The 19717-nt window shown below is 35.0% G+C and overlaps 1 protein-coding gene across 6 annotated transcripts in view; it reads left to right on the forward strand.

The window, feature by feature from the left end:
* RALGPS2 (Ral GEF with PH domain and SH3 binding motif 2) overlaps positions 1–18544 on the forward strand; it is a 171791-nt gene extending 153247 nt beyond the window's left edge. For all 6 annotated transcript variants that reach the window (XM_076000408.1, XM_012772598.3, XM_012772597.3 and 3 more), the window contains 3 exons: positions 9311–9416; positions 11619–11710; positions 14709–18544. In XM_076000408.1, the coding sequence (XP_075856523.1) occupies positions 9311–9416; positions 11619–11710; positions 14709–14738 (228 nt within the window). In that variant the 3' untranslated portion in view covers positions 14739–18544. The remainder of the gene's footprint in view (positions 1–9310; positions 9417–11618; positions 11711–14708) is intronic.
* Positions 18545–19717: the final 1173 nt, after the last annotated feature.

Here is a 19717-nt window from a genome sequence, read left to right on the forward strand (position 1 = left end):
GCTTTCTTGCCTAGGCTAGAGTGAGTGCCGTGGCGTCAGCCTAGCTCACAGCAACCTCAAACTCCTGGGCTCAAGCGATCCTCCTGCCTCAGCCTCCCGAGTAGCTGGGACTACATGCCCAGCTGATTTTTTTAATATTATATATATTAGTTGGCCAATTAATTTCTTTCTATTTTTATGGTAGAGACGGGGTCTTGCTCAGGCTGGTTTTGAACTCCTGACCTTGAGCAATCCGCCCGCCTCAGCCTCCCAGAGTGCTGGGATTACAGGCGTGAGCCACTGCGCCCGGCCTAAGTTCCTTTTTTGAATACTATTTTTCCCATTGCAAATGCCAAAACTGCACATTATAGATATCTATCTTGGCATCAAAGTTTTCTCAGACCTGGGTTTCTGGTTCAGAACATGGTTCAAAACTGTTGCCTTGGAGGCTCGGTATGGTGGCTCACACCTGTAATCCTAGCACTCTGGGAGGCCAAGGCGGGCAGATCTCTCGAGGTCAGGAGTTCAAGACCAGCCTGAGCAAGAGAGAGACCCTGTCTCTACTAAAATAGAAAGAAATTAGCTGGACGACTAAAAATATATAGAGAAAAAATTAGCCGGGCATGGTAGCACATGCCTGTAGTCCCAGCTACTCGGGAGGCTGAGGCAGGAGGATTGCTTGAGCCCAGGAGTTTGAGGTTGCTGTGAGCTAGGCTGATGCCACAGCACTCACTCTAGCCTGGGCAACAGAGTGAGACTCTCAGAAAAAAAAAAAAAAAAACTTGCTTTGCCTTAGAGTCTCAGTTCCTAATCAGCAAAATGAACATTTAAATTTAAGACCAACATCTCTTATCACCTCAATTGCTGATTCAGTGATTTTTCCCAACAGTGAAGAGGAATGGGTGATCACAATAGTTACTACAATCCACTCTCTTGTGCTTCTACTACTTAAAAGAGGCCTCTTGATGCTGTTTTCACCATGTGGAATCTCTTTTGCATGCTGTTTTGTGATACAATCAGTCTTTGAAATGAAGAATAATTTTTCTTGCTACGTTAATAAAATCCCTTTGAGAGGAATTTTATTTCTAAATTATATATTGGGGGGAAATTATGTGGTAAACTAGTAAAGAAAAATTTAAGTCCTTTTTCTACTTATAAATTACCCAAATGATATTGCATAATTCAAAGAAACTCTATTCTCAGAATTTTACCCTTTTAATCAAACCAGAGGTACAGAAGAGGACATTTTGATTTAAATGAATGTGGGAAGTGCCCTAAGGTAGCATTGCCTTCCTAATCAACTATACCACAGCCTGCCTCTGTCCTGAACTCCATGTTACTCATTACCTTGCTTTTCTTTAGAGTATTACCATGTGCTTCCCCAATTAATATGTTTCCTGTTTGTACTGTACCTGAATGGAATCATGTATATTCTTAAGCACTACTTTGTCATTCACTATCATGTTATAATTGTTTAGACAGCTCTTGCATTAAGGTAAAGGATTGAGTGTGTGATCATGGAGATTATTTTGTGAATATTTATTTTTTGGTATTGTGGTCAAATTGATTGTAACACCCACATAGCCTACAAAATTGCACAGATTAGGTTCCCGGAACGTTTTGCAGAGTCATTACCTCTAGTTAGTACTAAGTACTTAGCGTAGGGGAAGAAGGTTGATAAAGTTAAATTAAATCCTTTGTATTCAGATATACACCAACTGACTTCATATAGCCACTTTGAGATAGTTATTAGCTGGATTTCACTTAGTTGACCATTACAAAGAAGTAGTTACTCAAAATAAAATTATTTTTGTTTTAATTAGAAAAAGGCCAAATTAGAGAAGTTGTAAGATAACTGAATTTGTTATGTAATGCATATGTTAAATATTGTTTGGGTTTTGCATTGCTACTTAAACATAATGAATTACTAATATATTTGGGTTTTTAATTATATGAGGTTTCTGATAAATGTCTATGAAACGTTTTGGCATTAAAGCAAAGTGGGTTGTGAGAAAATCAAATTGAATACCAAGGAAATGGACTGTATTTCTCATCGTTTGTAATTAAAACTATTATGATTAAAGAATGAATTATAACAATAGGATAGAGGCCATACAGACATGGCCATGTCTATATTTAGTATTAATTTGGGGATAGAAGAGATATGGCACATAAAATAAGCCCTAGCAGGATTTCTAAGCACGTGCGTAATATAAGCCCTACCCCGAAAATAATACCTAGTGATGGGCTTGGCTACCAGCCTATCTGCACAACCCATGCATTTCATTGCAGAGTGGTAAAGAAGACGAGCAGCCCTTCTCATCTGTCCCAGGAAAGCTCTATTGCTCAACATGAGAGATTGGGGTAAATAGTTCTAAAGGAAATAAAGTCACAAGAAATTCAGGATGGAATTCGGGGTTTGGAAGAGTTATAATGATGTTCCAGAAGAGGACGACTTAACTATATTTGAATAAATGTAGATTGTTGTACTGTGCTTAAAAAAAAAAACACATCCCCTGAAAATAAGCCCTAGCGTGTCTTCTTGAGGAAAAATAAAAATATGACCCTGTCTTATTTTCAGGGAATCATGGAAAAAGCAATAAAGGAAAAAAAATTTTTGTAATCGTTTTTAAACAAAGCTACAAGAAAAACAAATTGGAAGAAAATATCTGCTATATATAAGCAACAGATAAAGGATTAAAATCATTATATAAATACAGCACCTACTTATATTGTGTTCTTGCCAAAATATTTAACCTGAATCTTATCATGAGGAAATAATCAAATCCAGATTGGGACATTCTGTGAGACAACTGGCCTAGATTCTTAAAAAGACCAAAATTTACAGGCATACCAAAACCCCTAACTTAAGCACTATATTAATACAAGGTATCCGTGTAACAAAAATACTTGTACCTCATTAATATTTTGAAATTAAAAAAATTTTTGGCAGAGTACGGAGGTGGGGGACAAGGAGGATTGTTCTAGATTTAAAAAGACTGACAGCTAAATACATTTATGTTCCTTGGTTGAATCCTGGTGTTAAATTAAAAAAAAAACTTACAAAGGTCATTATTGGGACAATGGAAATTTTAATATGGACTGTATGTCAGATTTCTTAGATGTGATAGTTATATTATGATTGTGTCGGAATGCATTCTTGTTCTTAGGAAATACATGTTGAAATAGTCTGGATTCGGTGTTATATGCAACTTGCATTTGAATGTTCAAAGAGATCAAACAAATGCAAAATGTAGATATGAAGGGTATATGACTAATCATTGTGGCATTCTTTCAAAGTTTGAACTTTTTCAAAATAAAAAGCTGGAGGAGAAGAAAAGTCACTGATGAACATATACCAGTTTGCATATGTATATAAATACAGAAGGCAGAAATCTGCAAGCCTACATACCTTTACTTTAGTATGCTTTTTTATTTTTTATTTTAGTATTCTTTTGCCTGTGAGGGGCAGAGTAAGCTTGGGAAGATAGAGTGCCTGGAGATAGAGAAAAGAGACTATTATTTTGTTATGTCTCTGTTTCTGAATGTTTAAGAATGAAAGCATATTCATTGTAAAAACAGTATTCAATGGAAGTGTACTCATTATAAAAAATATATATATTTTTAAAGATATGTTTGAACCTATCACTATATTTAAAGCCAACACTGCACCTGAAAAAAAAAATCTGTAACATATAAAAGATTTTCCATGTCTCAGTAAGAATAAAACAGAAAAGTAGAAAATGGAAAAGGGAGATAAATAGAAGATGAAATACAAATGGCTAATAAACATGAAAAGATGATTAACCTCACTAGTTATCAAAAAATGCATATTAAAGAACACTCTTTTTTGACCATTAGACAAAAATTTTAAAGATTGGTAATACAGCATTGGTCATGATACAGAGAAACAGATTATCATTCATGGCTGACAGAAATCTAAATTGGCATTGTTCTTGTAGTGGGCAGTCCTAGTCAGTATTTAATTTAATAATAACCAACAATTCTGTTGTTGAACCAAACTGGGTCTACTCACTTGCTGCAGTAAAGCCAGACACTGAAGGCAAGAGTTGCAGTGGGAGAAAGAGTCTTTAGTTTGTTTGCAGGGCACCACATGAGGAGTATGTGTGGGCAGCAAACACTTAAAACCCAAACGTCCAGGTAACTTATTACCTAGGGTTTTAAAGTCAGGAGTACATTTTCAGGTGGGCAAAATTGCAGATCAGTACTTGGAGGTTATACTTTGGCCTGGCCCAAAAGGATGGGATATCCTAAAAGGAGGGTAAGGGTGGGGATGGATTGGATTGAGAGATTCTTAGATTAGTGGAAAGAAATGTTAAGATGGATATGACAGGCCCCTTAGGGAAATTTAGGACAAAGTATGGCAGTCACAGTTCAATTGCTTAGTTCACCCTCATGTGCATTTTCCATCTGATGGAAATTTCTGAAAGTCAACTCAAGAACATACTTTAAGATGCCATCTTTTAGTTTCTTTTATTTATTTATTTTTTTTTTTTGAGACAGAGTCTCACTCTGTTGCCCGGGCTAGAGTGCCATAGCGTCAGCCTAGCTCACAGCAACCTCTAACTCCCGGGTTCAAGCGATCCTCCTGCCTCAGCCTCCCGAGTAGCTGGGACTACAGGCAAGCACCACCATGCCCAGCTAATTTTTTCTATTTTTGGTCTTGCTCTTGCTCAGGCTGGTCTCGAACTCCTGAGCTCAAACGATCCGCCCACCTCAGCCTCCCAGAGTGCTAGGATTACAGGCCTGAGCCACCACGCCCGGCTGCATCTTTTAGTTTCTTTAGGGAACCAAAGCACCTCTGGCTCCCTTGGAGGGGATTATTCTCATCTGGTTGCTCACTCACTTTTCAAGGCTAGCCAGATACCCAGGACTTCCCCTAAAGAGACTCGAGATTTTCCTTTATTTACAGGCTTGGGAGACCCAGCAGGCCCCTAAGAGGTGTCCCTGCTCCATCTCAGTTCCTTATCTGAGAATCTGTCCTTCAGAAATCCTTGAACAGGTTCGCAAAGATATCTATAGAATATTCCTGTAATGTTTATAACAACAGAAATCTGGAAATACCCAAGAATACTTATCAATAAGGAAATAGTTACTAATAGGTGAAAAACACAAGTTAGAGTGTAAATATAATCCCCATTAGTATATAAAAACCAGAAGCAACAATGACACAAAAAAGCCTCTGATGTAAATGCGGAGAAAAAGGTCTGGAGGGTGTCACCCCATGTTTCGTCTCTCTGTAAGAAAGAGCTTATATTGCTTGAGTTACTTTTTTTTTTTTTTAAGACAGTCTCACTCTGTTGCCCGGGCTAGACTTCCATGGCATCAGCCTAGTTCACACCAACCTCAAACTCATGGGTTCAAGCAATCCTCTTGGCTCAGCCTCCTAAAGTAGCTGGACTACAGGCACTTGCCACCACACCTGGCTAACTTTTTGTTTCTGTTTTTAGTTGCTTGTCTAATTTTTCTGTTTTTCATAGAGATGGGTGTCTCGCTTTTGCTCAGGTTGGTCTCGAACTCCTGAGCTCAAGTGATCCTCCCGCCTCAGCCTCCCAGAGTGCTAGGATTACAAGTGTGAGCCACTGTGCCCAGCCTTTATTTTTTTATTTTTTGAAAAATGAAGCAATTTGAGGTAGAGATATTGAGGGTTAGGAAAAGACTGTTAGAAACTGTACTGTCCACTTTAAAGTAAATTATAAGCTATCAAATCAGCAGTTTGTGGTTTTGCCAATTTTATTCTTCATAATATTAAAACTCCTGACTTCTTTACCTTTAATTTTTCATTTCCATGATGTTACAAATATGCCCTTTTCATTATTTTTCCCATTTCCTTTAATTGTAAAACATATCATACATACAGAAAATGTAATGTACATGTGCATTTTAAAGCATAATAAAGAAATAAACACCTCTGTACTCTCCCTCGCGTAAGAAACAGAACATTACCTGAACCGTCAATCCCTCCCAGATCCCTTCCTGTCAGCCATACCCATTGTCTGTCACTGTCTGAGTTTCATGTAAATCATTGCCTTGCTTTTCTTTAGAGTTTTATCATATGCACTTCCTAATACAATACACTGTTTGATTTTTTAACTGTACCTGAATGGCTTCACATACATATTCTAAGCACGAGGTTTTTTGCTTAATATTATATTAGTGAGATTCATCACTGTTGATGCATATAGCTTTCATTTACTCTTTTTAACAACTGAATAATCTTCCATTTCATGAATGTACCATTATTTATTACTTTACTGTTGATATTTGCATGGTTTCCAGTTTTTTTGCTATTTTTACCAATAATACTCTGAAATTTTTGTGCACAGTCTCTCTCAGTTATGTAGCTAGGAGTGCAAATGTTCCACTTTACAAGAAAATGCCAAATTAATTTATATACTGACCAATAACATAATGAAGTTTCATAACTTCCACATACTTATTATAGTCAGGCTTTTTAATTAGACCTAATCTAGTATATGTGAAATGGTACCCTGTGATTCTAATTTTTATGCCCCTGATTACTTAAGGAATTTGAGATTTTTTTCATATTTATCAGTCTTTAATATTTTTTCTTTTGTGAAATGCCTGTGTAAGTATTTTTCCTATTCTTATTCTAATTGATAAAAATTCTTTACATATTCTGGATAGTAATCTATCAGCAGTTATTTGTTGCTAGAAAGCTGGAAATATCTTCTTCTAGTTTGTTTGACTTATCGTTTCACTCTCTTTGTGGTATCTTTTAGTGAAGAGTTCTTAATTTTAAAGAAATTTTTCTCTCTTTTCCTTTATGGTTAATACTTCTTGAGTCGTATTTTAAAAATTCATCTCTAGGCCAGGCTCAGTGGCTCACAGCTGTAATCCTAGCACTCTGGGAGGCCGAGGCAGGCAGATTGCTCAAGGTCAGGAGTTCGAAACCAGCCTGAGCAAGAGTGAGACCCCGTCTCTACTATAAATAGAAAGAAATTAATTGGCCAACTGATATATAAAGACAAAATTAGTCGGGCATGGTGGCACATGCCTGTAGTCCCAGCTACTCGGGAGGCTGAGGCAGCAGGATTGCTTGAGCCCAGGAGTTGGAGGTTGCTGTGAGCTAGGCTGATGCCATGGCACTCTAGCCCGGGCAACAGAGTGAGACTGTCTCAAAAAAAAAAAAAAAAAATTCATCTCTAACCTGAGATCATTAGCATATTCTCCTGTATTATTAAAGTTTTGAATTTTGCTTTAAAATCATTGATCCATCTGGAGTTAGAACAGGGTGTGGGTGTGATACACTACGATATAAACTGGCATTCATTTTCATGATTTTTTGCACAGATCACTAATTTTCCTGGCACCATTTACTGAAAAGTTCATTCTACCCTCACTGATCTGCAGAGCTTGCTCTTGCCATGAGTTTGCATCTTTATGCAAAGACTCCTTTCTAGACTTCTGTTGGTCTCTTGGTCTGTCCTTGTCCCAATAACTCATAATTTCATTTACTGTAATTTACTCATAATTTCATTTACTCATAATACTCATATACTCATTTACTCATAATTTCAATTACTGTAGCTTTATAACTCTTTTATTTCCTTCAGCTTTGTGGAGGTACAACTGATAGATAAAAGTTGTGTATAGTAAGGTGTACAATTTTGTATTAACATATCCATCACCTCACATAGTTCTTTTTTTTTTCTTTTTTTCTTTTTTTTAGTAGTTTTATAAACCTTGATGTGTAATAGGGCAAGTCTTGGTGTAATTCTTTCTTGGAAATGTCTCGACTATTCTTGGTTCTTTCCTGTTCCATATAAACTTTAGAATTAGCTCATCCAGTTCCACATAAAACCCTATCGAAATTTCTGTTGAAATGACACTGAGTCTATAGATCAGTTTAGGAAAAATTTATTTTTTTCTACAACATTGAACCTTTTTCTTTATTTCATAGTATTTCTCCATTGATTTAGGTTTTCTTTTGTGTCTTTTACACTTTCCTTTGTATTTTCATCCAGGTATTCCTAGGTTCCCTTTTTGTAATTGACCTTTATATTTCTAGTGTATAAAATTACAGCTGACTTTTATTTTGATGTTTTCTCAGCAACCTTGTTAATCTTTCTTGTTAACTTGATAGATTTTGGTGGATTTTCTGTGTAGATAATATCATTTGTGACTGATTTCCTTCTTATCCTCGTACCTGTCTTTGTTTTTTGTTTTATTGCGCTAAGTCTTCTGAGCCAGGATTGACAGGAAAGAGCAGTGATGGACATTCTTGATACTGATTTTGAATTGCTTTTTACCATTTTACCCTTGAGCATGTGTCCTGCAGGGTTTGTCTTTTGGGGATCCCCCCCCCCTGCCCGCTTTGTTTTGGATTGGTTTTTTGTGTGGGTTTTTTGTTTTGTTTTTAATATATACTCTTTATTCAGTTAGGATGTTCTTTCTATTCCTAGTTAGCAAGTCCTTATCATAAATATGCACTGTATTTTAGCAAAGGCTCCTTTTTTTTAAGCATCTGTTGAGTTGATCATTTGTTTTTTTCCCTCCTTTAATCAGTTAATATGGCAATTTACTTTAATAATATTTGTAAAGTTAAACTAACCTTGCTTTCTTGAAATAAACTCAACTTTAGTTGCATTAATTGATTTTTAAGATTAAAACAACCTCACATTCCAGGGATACATCCAACTTGTTCGCTATGTGTCAGCTTTTTTGTACACTACTAGATTCAATTTGCCAGTATTTTATTTGATATTAAAATTTTTATTTATGTTCTTGATGAGTTTGATCTAATTTTCTGTTCTTTTATAAGCACCCTTTCTCAAGGTTACAAAAAGAAGTATATTATAACTATAATAATAATAATAATAAAAAGAATAGTTAACTACAAAAATAATGGGCATACTAAGAATCCCCCTTTTTTTGGAGAAATACAATCGAGAATTATCATAATTAAATTATCAGGTTGAAGATAACATAACTACTAAAATGCACATGTGTTTCCTGTAAGGGGTGGCACAGTAATTCAGGAAAAACAATATAGATGAATTTATCAAATTTACTAAGACATCATGCTGTCTAGGAATGGAGAATAAGACAGGTTTTGATGAAGAGTTGAAGCTGGGAAGGGTCTAGAAAGGGGGAGACTTACCTAAGAGAGGGCATGCCTCAATGGAATTTAGTAGAAAAATGTACCAACCTGATTGGGACCTACACGAAGTCATAATAATCTCATTTCTCATCAGGAGAAACTGAAAATACACACTCTAATACTTAATTTTAGCTTGGAATGAGGCATACATTTTTTGTTTCCAGTAATTATGTTTTTATCTCTCAGTTCAAATCCACATCAAATAAGAATGTATCTGTGGTAGGATGGATGGTAATGATGGCTGATGACCCAGAACATCCAGATCTCTTCCTGCTGACCGACTCTGAGAAAGGTGAGTTGTTAGAGTAACTAGGGTTTAAGATACCGCATATACATAACTTCCATTCTGCCAGAACTAGTTTAAACTGTAATACTCAACAAGGGAAGTGTTAGTGTAGTTTTATCTATTGAGGAACATCTTTGTGACATAATGTATTTTAATGATACCAGTATTTTTAGAGCTTATTTTCTTTGCTACATGGTCATAAGCTTGAAAATTCAAAGCCCAATTAATCCCTAGAGAGCTAACTAGAAAGAGAGGGAGGGAAGACGGGAATGTAAGAATATATAGCCCACTGTTATTTTAAATTCCCAGGGACTTGCCATATAGGCAGTACCCCTTTATTTATACCTTGAAATAGATTGTTATTCTTACGTTCTGAAAATGGCAAAGTTTTCCTTAAGTGATATTTTTTCTGTTACCTTACATTAATTGGTTATTTGCCTCAAATCACTCTCCAAATTAATCATAATACTTTACATAGAATATTTAGAGACATATGACTAAAATAATTGACTATTGACCAGTGGCGTCTGTAAAGTGGTTGAGTGGAATTGGAGGGTGGGCTATGTAGAATCATGTCGTACCCCCTTACCCTGCCTATGCCTATAGGGGATACCTCAGGGTCCGAAGAGATCCAGAAGTGGTGGCTACTCTTCCTCATAACAATTGCCAGCTGTTGACAAGTACCACAAAGTAGGCCAGAAAGGAGAATCTTTCATTTCTGTTCAGAATCTTCCACTCCAGCAACTCACAACTGAAATATATTACCTTCTGTTGACTTTACAACTATTTTTTGACCTTTGCCTATTCAAATGCGTTTTGTATCAGCAGATAGGCCACATTTAGGATATTATAGTGTTTTAAGTAAAAAAAAAAAAAATTAAATAATGAGCAAATATGTTGGATGCAGGAAAAAAATAATAATACCAAAATGTCTTGTTTTTAGATTAAATAGATTGATTTACAGAGTAAGGACTCCCTACTCAACATTCTGAATTCAAAGCCCCAGCCCCTCAAAATACCAAAGATATTATTCATAAAATTACATCTTCAAATGAGATCATTTTTATTGGATTTAGTTAATCAGTTCTTTGTTTTCCTTCAGTTTTTCTTCGTGTGCTTAACAGAACTATTTCCTATAGCCAACATTTTTATGAAGTCTATACTAATAATCTCTTTAAGGGGAGGAGAGAGTTGATAAATTGTAGCTATGACCAGATTAATTGTAGATATGCCTTGTGTTCAAATTGACCTAATGTCTACATCTGAGTTCAGCAAGAAAAACAATATTACTTGACTAATTAAACATTTGGTGAAGAAAGAAATAAGTGCTTCTGAAAGCAAAAAAGTTCTTTGAGAGTTAGAATCTCAAAGAAAAGCTGTAGAATGCTTAAATATAGTCAGGCTCTTGAGCCATTGAATGTAGTTATAAAGGAAAAAGTAGAATTCAGCAAAAATTGTGAAATGAAAGAACTTGGGTCAGTGAAAAAAGGGAATAAAATTTAACTTACAGCAGCCTATAGTACATGAATTCTTTCTTTTCTCAGTTTATTACCTACCCCCCTTAATACATACAATCATATCCTTATTATGTGTCATTTTGAATTAGAGTCAATATAGGAGCTACTAAATACAACACAGATGAATTTATAATTTTCTGAAAGAAAAAGATGCCTCGTAGATTTTCACAGAGAGGCCTCAACAGTACTAGAAATTTGTAATAATATTGACAAATATCTTGCAACGAAAGACAAAAAGCATAGCCAATATTGAAGTTATCTGATTAATCCTTAATCATATTAAATAATGTTTAGGTGTTAAATATGTTGAAGCATTTGCCATGTAAAAACTTAACATTTAACATTTAAAGAACCAATATTCTGCAGTCTTATCCACACAAACAAATTTATAGAAGCCACACAATTGTTTTATTTAGATATATTTTATTCTAAAGAACATCTAAAAGGAGACAAAATTATTTCTCCTAATTCATAAGCTGTGAAACAATGACTTTCTGAATATATGATAGCATAATGTGTCATATCAAGACCTCTTCTTGTTATTGTACTGGAAAATCAAGTGTTAAATGAACAGAACTCTGAAACTGAAAAGTCTAGTCATGTTAAGTTTATTCTTTAATATCTGGCAGAATTATGATATGGCATAGTCCTTAAATTTTTATTATTTTCCCCTTGTTTTTGGTAATTTTAGGAAATTCATACAAGTTTCAAGCTGGGAATAGAATGAATGCAATGCAGTGGTTTAAGCATTTGAGTGCAGCCTGCCAAAGTAACAAACAACAGGTAAGCATTTCTCTTAATTCTCAGAATAGTCCATAACTTGGGCTATTTATATTATATATTTCAGAGTTCCAAAGAAGTAAGTAGACTAGTTCTGATTTAACTAGGAGAATGGTGTTGTTTTTATTCTTTTTCTTGTTGACAATAGTTAATAACACATGAATATCTACATTTTAATGAGGAGCTAGACAATAAACAAGTAAATAAAATTTCAAGCAGTAAGAACTGTATGCAGAAAACAAAATAGAATTATGTGATACAGAGTGATGGGAGTAGAGCCAACTTTAAATAAATAAGGGTGAACAGCAAAGGTCTCTCTGAGAAGATGCCACTGACACGTATGACGGGAAAGAATGGGCTGTGAGAGGACCAGGGAGAGCAGAGCGCTGGTAACGGGAGCAGCAAGCGCGAGAGTCTTGCAGCTGGAATAAGATTAAGGTATTCAAAATGGAGAAAGGTAACTAGCTAGCAATGGGAGAGTACAGTGAGAGTATAACTCTATAGTAGTGATAAAAATTAGATGGCACTTTAATAAAAATTATTCTGATTTACCTTTGTTTAAACTATTGACAACTGGATTTGGGGTTCCTATGGTTGCAGTGAACAAAGACCACTTATTTGGATTTTGTTTTTATTGTACTGAAATAAAGATGGCCTAATTGAAAGACTTTTAGCTGCAGAGAAGCAATCCACCATGGTGTTTTCCCCAAACTCTGTTGCAGAGTTAGAATTGAACCACAAATTGGCAGTGCAGTTATAGAAATTTCTATAGACTTTTTGTAGAACCAGTTTCTAATTAAATATATTTGAAAATCATTGACTCAGGGTTTTGATAATACAAAAGTATACAGTGTTATCAGTAGATAATGTTGAATAATATAATGCACTGTATAAGTTTAAAGAGCTTATAAAAGTATTTTTTACCCTGCCATAAAAATAATATGATACCAGGATATAAGTTGTTACCCTTCTTTGATAGATGAAGAAACCAAGGCTCAAAGATGCTAAGTGACTTACACAAGTCAAACAAGTAAAAAATGGTGAACTTGAGAACCAAACTCTTACCTTCATTTTTTTTAAGTCCATTCTGTTTTGTTTTTTTTTTAAGATAGAATCTTGCTCTTTTGCCCAGGCTAGAGGGCCATGGCATTAGCCAAGCTCATAGCAACCTCAAGCTCCTGGGCTCAAGCAATCCTTCTGCCTTAGCCTCCCAAGTAGCTGGGACTACAGGTGTGCACCACCATGCCCAGCTAATTTTTTCTATATATTTTTAGTTGGCCAATTAATTTCTTTCTATTTTTAATAGAGACGGGGTCTCGCTGTTGCTCAGTCTGGTCTCAAACTCCTGACCTCGAGTGATCCTCCCGCCTCAGCTTCCCAGAGTGCTAGGATTATAGGCATGAGCCACCGCACCCGGCCCATTCTTTTTAAATATTGTTGGAGTAGGCTCTGTTCTCTCATAATTTTTTAAAAATATATGTGAAAAACTAATAGCAGCATTTGGTACAATTTTTAGCAACCTCCATAAAAGGACATGAAACACCGCAGAGCAAAAATTATTTCCTTGCCTTGTCAAGTTAGTGTCTGGGTCAGAATGAGAGAGACAGACCCTCTTTGGCCTAGAGTAGGCTTTTCCGGATTCACTTTCCTGCCATACATTTTCTCTAAATGTAGCTCAAGTTATTTAGTCTCGTTTTTAAAAAATCTCAGATTCCAAGATTAATCTAGACAGTATATGTACACCAGCATAGAGGTTGCATTTATTTTACTGTATTAGTGGACATTCCTGCTGAATAAGTCAACCAGATGAGTATAAATGTTTTTGTTTTTTTTTCTTTTGTCTTTTTTTTTTAACCTGGAGCCACTCCCAAGAGACCTTGAGCAGTGGACTTTATAAATGTTTTTTATTTGTTTTTTATACTTATAAGAATTGTAGTAGTAGCATATTTATAAATAGAACCTATGAAATTTTTTAATTTTTAGTGGAAAACTCTGACTCAAATGCAAAATACCTTAAACCACATTCAGGCAACTTAGAAAGAAATGAAACTTTTGCTTTATTTAAATATGGGTTTCTTATAATCAGACCCAATAATCTGTATTTTAAGCACTTGAGCATTCTTGCTGTATTTGATTTATTCAGAAGCTGACACATGTAAGGATTCATATTGTAGAGTATAATAGATTTCAGAGAGAAATATTGCTGAAGTGTGAGAGCTGTTAAGCTGTCTTAAAAGACAGGGAAAAACCACTGACATATGAGTATCTCTACTGACACAGCTTTGGAGAACTGATTTTAAGGATTAAGAGTTTTTTCTTTTAATGTGGTGAAACCTTCCTTAGTTCTTTGATGAGAGGACTCATCAACTAAGTTTAAAAAAAACATTTCAGAGAATTAACTGAATTGCACATTTACGAGAAGTTGAATAAAATCCAATCTATAAGCAGTAAACTATTATATAACCTATTGATTTTTCAGTCACAAAGTGTCAGATTAGAATTTATCTGATGAGTTTAATTCATTTATACATGATAATTTCACAAAGAAATTCTTAGTAATGTTTGTTATAAAATTATTTGTGCTGGTTTTTAAAATGTGCATGTAGGAAATTTTTTAATATATATAATGAGAAAATAAGTGATGACAAGCATGTCTGTCTGGATCTCACCCTACTATAGTCATTCTTTTCTTCATTTATTCATTCAATGAACATCTACTGAGCCCCCCTACATCGGACAAGAAAGATACTGTCTCTGCCCTTCTCCTGTCCAGATGTCAGTTTACTAGAAACAGAGTATTAGCTCATTTCAGCGATTTTTCTCTTCTAAAATGTTCCAGTGTATTCATTTTTCATAAATTATTGAAATACCTTCTATAACATTCCTTTTAAAAGATACTTAGGTGGAAAGATTGGGATTTGCCTACATGATAAAGAAAGACAAGAAATACTACTCTGAAAAACAACTTTTAAACTCAGTTTGTAATGCTTATATTTTTTAGGTCCCTACAAACTTGATGACTTTTGAGTAAAAGCCTGAGGACAAAAGGTGAACTCCTGTGTGGAAGCCGGGACCTGGTAGCAGAGCGCCAGCTGTACCCCATCCTGTGCCAGGCAGAGCCCAGGGGCTCTGTCTCAGCCTTGGAGTTCTGAACCAAAAAAGCACTAATTTCAGGGAGTGAAGTGAGATATTCCCAGAGAACAAATTGGAGTTGCAAAACAAACTGCCATGAACCATGCTTCTTGTCTCTGAACTGACCTGTGGAAGCCACTGCCTTAAAAGAGTGAAAGGAAAACCAACACGAAACACCAAATAGTGTGTGTGAATCTTCTGGCGGTGCTGTGCTTGGAATAGAGTAGCTAATTTGCATTTCTTTTAACTTTGTACTAATTTTGGAGGGGGGAATCGCCTTTTTTTAGATATGCTTTAAAATGGAAAAACATATTTCTTATGGATTACATCAGGAGCTGGTTTTGAACCAAGGTGAGAGATACTTAGCAGGGATCGTGCAGCTCACCTCTGAGGTTTGTTCAGCCTCCAGCAGTCTGCAGCCTCACTTGCTTTCTCACAGCAAGAGTGTAGGAATTAGGAATGTTATTAATGTGAGTTGTTGGAGTTTGTTTGGGATTGGGTGGGGGGTGTTTGTTTTATTTTGGATGAGGGGAGATTTTTTTAAACACTAAACTTCTAAAATTTAGTACTGTATGGGGAACATTATTTCCTGCAGGAGGTACAAAGGCTGAGTGTTCATTTGCCAGACGCTTTTAAAGTATGCTCTAGAAAACATGGTTGTTTCTAACTGGGGCTAAAGTTTAGCTTTCTATATGAATTCATTGTTGGACCACAGCTCTGCTTAGTAGAGAACTATAATCCCAACCTAAACTTTTTGAAAAGATTGTACAATAATTAGATCTTTTTCCAAGTTAATTGGATTATATCCCTTCTTCTAGTCACAGGTAGTTTTTATCAAGGTGATGTATTTCTATTTCATCAAGATATTTTCTTTCACAGTGTTTAATGTGCATAATGCCAGAGTTATTATTTGTTTTCTGAGACCTACAAAAAATTTTTAAGAGGGATAAAGGTGAAAGTTTGAGATTCTTGGAATTTAGGTATCAAAACTTTATTCCTTGTACGTCTTACCATAAACATACCAAAACATTTTTCTGAAAACTTACTATAGGTTTCTGATGTGAAACCATATTTTGTCAGTAGTTGACCAAGCAGTTTTGTGAAAGCTCTTCTCTGCAATAATGCATTTAATTTCTAAAATAAATGTTGAATTAAAAAAAATTGAAGGTAAGATACCGTAGAATTTTAACAAAAAATGACACTTGATAAAGGCTATGTGTTAGATGTTATAAATTCTTGAGGCATCGTAAATTTTAGCAGTGGCCCAAAGTAATGTTTTGTGACTAATGTCTTCAATTTATATTACTTATATATATTACTATATGTCTAATTTATATTACTTTGGGCCTCACATAAAATTTGTCATATTTGTATTCCTAGAGAATTTTATACTTTTTTTTCAATCCTAAATATTTCACCCTTGAGTTCATGAAACTTAAATAGAAAACATCACTTATATAATAACTAGGTAAAAATCTATCCAAAGGTAAGTAGAAGAGCTTTTTTGAGTGTTAAGTTTTTAAATTTAGTTTTCTGTTTGGAAAAGATGTTAAGAGTTCCAATATGCTTCTCATATAACAATTAGAATACCATTATTTCTGGAGTTTAGCGACATAGGCTAGAGAGGGTAAAAGTTGCCTATGCTGAATAATTTTTCAATTAATGATGTCATAAGCTTAACCCATGTTGGGTACATAGAAAGATACCACCCACATAGCCAGCAGTATTACTTCATAGACCTTGCACATCTTATTTTTGTTTTGCTTTTTTTTTTTAATTTCTTAACTTGTTTATTTCTCTTTAGAAATAGCATTTTTACAGTGTATGTGCTTTTTTAAAGATTTTGTGAATGAGAACCCTGTGGATTTTTTTCTTTATTTGTCTGTCATAAATAAGCCAAAGTAGATGTGTTGTAGGCTGACTGTATCCGTGGAGATAAGCAGCTGGAAGCCAGAGCCTGAGGGCAGACAGCTCTGCCAGAGAGCAGGTGCTGAGCTGGAAGGTGTGTGTTTGATGTTTGCAGCTGTGAACATTAAAGATGCTTGCACAGACTAAGAGCAGTGTTCACATTTGGTTCATAGTTCACAGACAGAATTGTGGCCTCTGACTGACTAAATCTCCTAATAGTGCCAGAAGACATCATTATTTTTCTGTCTTTAAATTTGTCCATTCAAAAGATTAGTCATTGCTTTTTAAAGATTATTTTAGCATTTGAAACACATGGAAGCCAGTGAGGGAAGTGAATTAAAATAGTGTAAGTGAATTTTTTATCTATAATTCACCAGATGATGTCTGATAATATTTCAAATAGAGTATGTCACCAGAATACATTAAATATTCAGGTAGTTTATAACTAGGAAAATGAATCTTCTGTCCTGTCCTCAGTTGTAAGTTAGTGACTCAAAAACTCAAAATTTTCACCAGCATTAAGCTCACTTGTTTCTCCCCTAGCCAAGAAGAATTCATTAGAAATTCACTTATAATTAAATTTAAACTGGTTGTGATAAGCCTAACGGTCGGCATACCATGTCGCTAGTGTAGTAGTATATTATACTAGCCAATACAGTTTGAGGCACGTCTCATTTAACCATTTATTTGAACATGGGGGCTTATTTTTTATATAGAAGTAATATGCCAGTTTTTAAAATATAACTATAAAAATAACTACATAATGACCTTACTGAGCACAGTTTTTGGTTTATTGCCCCCTCTGTTCAAGGTCTGCTTGTTTTTCAGAGTATTATTTTTGCTGTAACCTCCAAACTTTTAAGAATTGAAAAAGAACTGATCAAACACACCTTCATATTTCATTTTCTTCACTATAGTAAATATCATTTGCGTGAACATTACAAAAAGGGATCCAAACAATTGGAGTTTGAATATTTTTTTCCTCCCCAGGCATGTGTTTCAGTGACAGAGAGTTTTCCTCTGAGGAAAATGCCACCTAGCTATCACACTACCTTCTGTGTGGACCCTGTTGGGGCTGGGTCTCCCACATAGCAACAGTCAGGGTGTTTATAGCTGCAGAAGTGTTTGCAAGTGGCTTTATTCCTGTTCCAGAAGATTTATAAAGGAGCCTAGAAGCTCTGTTGTTTTGAAGGGAGAAAAGACTATTTACAGACTGTGATATGTCTATGTTAGCTAAAACTGGGGCCCTCTAAGAGAAGCCAGTTGATCTCTTGGAATTATTGGAATTTACCTTGCCAAATGACTTAAGCATAAGTCTTTTTTTCTTTATAAGGTTAAATCTGTAAGCTATATATCTTTACCACTAATAACAAAACTTTAGGACATCATACTAATTGGAAATCAACAGTAATAGATTTAATCCATTGGCTTCTTAAAAGAATATATTCACTGTTGATTTCCTGCCTGTTTTCTTGAGGCACATTCCTTCACAGTTGTTAAACCTCCGCATTATCATTCGCAAACAAGGGGTACCAGTGTTGCATAACAGAAGATCATCTTTAATAAAATAAATCCTCTGCTTCAAAGACTTTTGAAATAATGGGATCCCTTTTTAAAAATGAAGATGAATTTGTGTCCTGCTGAAGAGTAGTGCTACTGTCGCACCAGTAGATGATACGAAGCAAGAGATGAGGTTTGTCTGACTTCTTTAGTGACTGTTTGGGGTTTGCTTTTATTTTCTCTTTCTCTTTTTTGTATTATTTTTTCAAACACAGTAAATTTACGATTTTACAGCCAGAGTGGCATTCTGTTTTTTCTAAGCTTTGAGATAAAAATATTGCTATTTAATCCTATTCATGATGAATTACCTTCCAGGTGAACCTTTTCAAAATGATTTAAGTACCTTTTGGTTTTCTTCGCCTAAAAATGACTTGTGTCTAAAGTGACTTTTTTTCTATTTAGAGGGTTCAAATGAAAGAGATTGGTGCATACAAACTCTTAAGGTTATTGAAAGCAGTTTCCTTACATCTGTGTTTCAAGTTACAGTGTGAAGAAAATTTGATCAGTGCCTTATCAATTTGAAAAACAGTTTTAGGGCATTGCATATGACAATAATCATGTGCCCTCTTACTCCTCTAATTTCAGGAGTGTGTGCTATGCCTCTCTCCACCAGTTTCATCTTTCTCACGAACACATCTAAGAAAGTCCTTACAGAAACCTCTAGGTAACTGTTGCCTTCTTCCTTGGTTTTTGAGCCCTTATAAACAAGCTTCCTTCTTGTTTCTGTGTTTTCAGGGTAGGAGATTAAAAATAGACCTCCCCAAGTCAACCTTTAGATAAGCACTCTTAAAAACAATTTTGAATTGGTGAGAATTCAACAAGTGAAAATAAAAAATAAAAAAAATAAAAAACAAACAAAAAAAAAAAACAATTTTGAAGAGCCACATTTGTTTTATTTTGTTGTTGATGCTGTTGTTGTTTTGAACATAGATTTAATCATACAGCCTTTAGAAAAATCCCTAGAAGAATAAAATACAGCCAGAAGAATTTGTTTGAGTTTTATTAAAGCTACTGAAATCTTATCATGAGAGTCCCTGTGGCCAGAAATGAGATTTGTTTCTGTTCATGATTATATAATATTTAAATAACACTCAGAACAAACAAGCAGTCACTTAACCTACCAGTTGTTGTTTACTTGAAAATATGCAAGAAAGTAAAAACAACTCCAATATACAAAGAAAAGGAAAGTTAAGAGTCTAAACTAGCTTTCTCAGTGGAGACATTTTGTTTCTCTGAGATCATTGGGAGCTACTAATGTTCACCTGAGTCAAGATGCTTTTTCACATTTTTTAAAAGGGCTAGTATGTTCCAGAGTAGGCAAGTAGTCTTTAAAGCCAAATGAAAAGGTTAACTAACTGGTCTTTAAGGGTTAATAGCATTTGGTTAATTTGCATTTGATTCTAGCCATTT

The sequence above is a fragment of the Microcebus murinus genome, chromosome 2 (assembly GCF_040939455.1).
Source record: "Microcebus murinus isolate Inina chromosome 2, M.murinus_Inina_mat1.0, whole genome shotgun sequence".
NCBI lineage: Eukaryota > Metazoa > Chordata > Mammalia > Primates > Cheirogaleidae > Microcebus > Microcebus murinus.